Genomic DNA, 4,085 nt, shown 5'->3' with positions numbered 1-4,085 from the left:
ACCAGAAACACATTGAATATACAGACACTGATATACTAAACAAGAAAATATATTTAATATGTAAGTTTAATCGTAGAAATATTTTATTAGCCGGAAACATCTTACAATGCAGCAAAGTCAGGAATGTCCTTTTAAAGAACCACTACCCTACCGAGGTTGATGAAATACGTTAGAATTATTAGTGTTTTTGATACACACAATCTGGGACGCGTCCTTGCGTAACCACTGACGTAGCCAGGATTTTATGGGGGTTGGCGGCATATTGGGGAGGGGCAATCCACACTATTTATGTATGTATGTATGTATGTATGTATGCATGCATTGCATTGTATTGTATTGTAGTGTATGTATTATTATATTTTGAATATCTCTATTGTATGTATGTCGGGTTTTGACTTAAACATACATATATTCAATGACGCACTGGCACAGGGGATATTAAAATCCTTTATTGTCTTCACAAATTTCCTCATGCCGTTACCGAGACCCGAACCTGTGGCACCAGTCGCCCGCAATTGTTGGGCCGGAACGCTACCAATTAGACCAACTACGTTCCACAAAAATAGAACGATCGTTAGTCGACCATATTCGTACCGGTCCAACAACCACGCGGTTCTATGTATGTATGTATGTATGTACTGATATATGAATATATATTGTATGTATGTCACAAATTGTCTCATGCCATTGCTGGAACTCGAACCTGTGGCACCGAATCGCCCGCAAATTGCAAGACTAACCACGATGCGCTCTGAGCTATGTATGTATGTATGTATGTATGTATGTATGTATGCATGTATGAATTGTATTGTATTGTAGTATTGTATTGTAGTATTGTATTTTATTGTATTGTATTGTATTGTATTGTATGTATGTATGTATTGATGTATGACTATCTATATATTGTATGTATGTCGAGGTTGACTGTTACATACATAGATATTAACGCACTGGCGCAGGGGATAATTGAATACTTTCTGGCCTCAAAAATTGTCCCGTGCCGTTGCTGGGACTCGAACCTATGGCACCGAATCGTCCGCAATTTTACAGAATTGCCACGATACCTTTTGAGCTATTAAGGCATGTATGTATGTATATATGCATGTATGTATGTATGTATGCATGTATCTATGTATACTTTTATTAAATTTAATACATATGCACCATCCCACAGACAGGATAGTACATACCACATGCTTTGATATACCAGTCGTTGTGCATTGGCTGGAACGAGACATAGTACAATGGACCCACCGACGGGGATCGATCCCAGACCGACCGCGCATCAAGTGAACGCTTAACCACTGGGCTACGTCCCGCCCCAAAGGATGCATTACACCACAACATAAAAAAACATCCCACAGGTCACTTTGCTCTAAGATACAGTTTTGAATAGCACGTATTGTAACGATCTGTCTGAATCTACACTGATATTTAATGAATGCTAACTTTTATATTTTGCAGGTATCACATTACAAAAATGATATGATGGCCTTTCTATCAGAAGAAAAGTCAAGCAGTGTAAAAAAAGAAAGAAAGTTGCCAAGATAGTTGCTTATTATTCATACATTGTCGACTTGCGAAAGACATTTGAAGAAAACTATTCAGTGTTGCCACAAAGAAAACAATGGCATTCAGTCCGCCAACAAATCAACCGAGAGATCGTAAACTACAAACGTATATCTATTATACCTTTATTTTAATAGTACTGGTAACGCTTGCTCTTTACCTCACGCTCTTTATAACGTATGCAGCGGACAGATCAGTTTCCCATTTGAATGTTGCCCATGAAACCGAGGCCCACAGAACAGTCGTCAAACGAACGCCACACCCGCAGGCAGTCCATGAACGACAACGGCGCAGAAACGTACCAAAACGCACCCTGTATCCTCTGACAGTAGAGTCCCATTACGTGATAAACAGTCCTAATGTATGTACGAACGTGAGTAATTTAAAGTTCCTAATAATTGTCCACACCTCAACGGACCATTTTCAGAGACGAAGGATAATGAGAGAGACGTGGGCCAATAAGAATATATTTAAAACCGTTAATTTGAGGATAGTTTTCTTCTTTGGGTTGACAAAAGTGAAAGCAACACAGGATTTGATAGAGAACGAAAGTATCGTCTACGGCGACGTTGTTCAGGGGAATTTCTTGGACACCTACCACAACCTGACTCACAAGGGCGTGCTGGGCGTACAGGTGGACTCAGGACTTCTGTCAGCAGGCCGAGAGATGATTGTCAAAGTAGACGACGACGTGTTCCTCAATGTCTTTTATCCTCCTGGAAAGTTTTTACCCGAAGTTCAAATCTAAGAAGCATTCTATTTTATGCCAATGCCTTATGAAAAATAGAAGCAAGATCCATAGAGGGAAAAACAAATGGTCTGTGGGGAAGCGTGTGTTTCGTGGATATTCCCCCTACCCCATCAATTACTGCATGGGCTACCTCGTACTCATATCACGCGATCTCATCAGACCAATGTACCGGGCATCCTCTCTGACGCCGTTCTTCTGGGTCGATGACGTGTATCTGTATGGGTTGCTTCCCGAAAAGGTCGGTGGCGTCAAGCATCAGGACATCAGGAAGAGTTTGATGAAAAGCGCAAAGGTGGGTCTCAAGTGCTATCTTGAATCAAAGAAATGTTCGTACCTGGCGGTGATCGCTTGGACAAAGGAAAAGGGCTACTTCGACCAACTGTGGTACGCAGCATTGTCACAGCTGAGTCCAGCAATTAAAAAGGAGGTGAATCCTTTACTATTACCAGAAGGGTGAAAACATATCCTTGCTAAAGGGACAGACCCTAGTTTCAACTCGTGAAAATTAACACTAAGTTTAGTTAATCTACAAACCTGTAACACATTTGGATAAAGTTACAATTGAGAGAAACACGAGTCTGTGACTTTGAAATGGTGAATACCTCTAAAAATAGACTAAAACTCGACTTCATAACTGTTACTTCTCAGAAATGTGAGAAATGCATTTTGTGATATTAAAAACACCAGGATGACCAAAGACACTTCGAATTTACAGACATTGATAATCTAAACCATAAAATCTAAGTAAAGTATGATATCGGTTATCAAAAGCGACTATAATAGTCAAAAACATGTCTTAGTGTTTAAAAACTAGGGTATGTCCCTTTAAATGGTCACACTTTAGTTTAAAAAAAAGCCATACGAAAACTATTATGACAAATTAACACATTGTGAGTTGTTTGTCAGACTTGAAAAACCAACATGAACAATTAAAAATAAAAAAAACCCGACGTTGAGTGGGTACAATTTTTACTCACATATATTCACTTAAATGTTTTATAAATTCATAAAATAAAGTTCATATTTGAATTGGTAAGTATTATGTTCGTGGATTTTTCTATTTTTTTATGATATTTTAGATCAGTTAATGTTTAATAAAATTAGGCAAACAACTAAAAAAAAGTCGCGTTTACTTACCGGCATTTGTGGCCAGCTGTCCAATATTTATGTCAATTATTTCCAATAACAACGGTTTTCTGACCAGAATCTTTTTGAAAAACGAACTACGATTCATATCCCAATATTTGGTGATTTTCGTTGTTGGCAAAACGATCAAATTTATTATCAAATTAGGTGTCACAATTAGTTATCGATCCCTGAAAATGATCGCGACGTGCGCCATTGTTGTCAAGCGAAAATACTTGCCGAAAACCACTTTTTCAACTAAGGTCTCGCTACACAGATGTCATCTGCCATTGAAACCCATGTTAAATTGCCCAACTTCAAACTAAGATTGCCAATAGAACGGGTTCTCGTTGGCACTAACAACATACACCATTGCGAACATACATTATATAAGCATTTATTTTCACTCCAAAATTGAGAACATTTTTGTCTCAGTTTTTTTGCTAGATGACCGCATCTAGCTGTAGTACTGGTCCGAACAGGTGGTTCATTAACCGATTCACTCCGGCTGTCACTTGCGCTATATACCCATGTCCCAAAAGGTCGATGCACAATATTACAAAATAACATGGGCAAAATACAGCCAGAAGGCTTACCATTAAACATACATATTGTTTTAATTCTTCACCATTTCCTAGAA

General features: G+C 38.5%; 1 protein-coding gene across 1 annotated transcript; it reads left to right on the top strand.

Annotated features, from left to right (window-relative positions):
* Positions 1–1,627: 1,627 nt before the first annotated feature.
* Positions 1,628–2,317, top strand: LOC121374622 (beta-1,3-galactosyltransferase 1-like). The gene has a single exon (XM_041501727.1). It carries the CDS (start codon positions 1,628–1,630, stop codon positions 2,315–2,317), a length of 690 nt encoding a protein of 229 aa, XP_041357661.1.
* The last annotated feature ends 1,768 nt before the right edge of the window (positions 2,318–4,085 follow it).

The sequence above is a fragment of the Gigantopelta aegis genome, chromosome 6 (genome assembly GCF_016097555.1).
Source record: "Gigantopelta aegis isolate Gae_Host chromosome 6, Gae_host_genome, whole genome shotgun sequence".
In the NCBI taxonomy this organism is placed as follows: domain Eukaryota; kingdom Metazoa; phylum Mollusca; class Gastropoda; order Neomphalida; family Peltospiridae; genus Gigantopelta; species Gigantopelta aegis.
Note: the sequence above shows the minus strand (reverse complement) of the source record. Positions and strands in the feature narration are given on the sequence as shown.

Excerpts from the sequence above, each read along its gene's own strand:
- LOC121374622 (XM_041501727.1), top strand. The coding sequence starts at position 1,628 with ATGGCATTCAGTCCGCCAACAAATCAACCGAGAGATCGTAAACTACAA.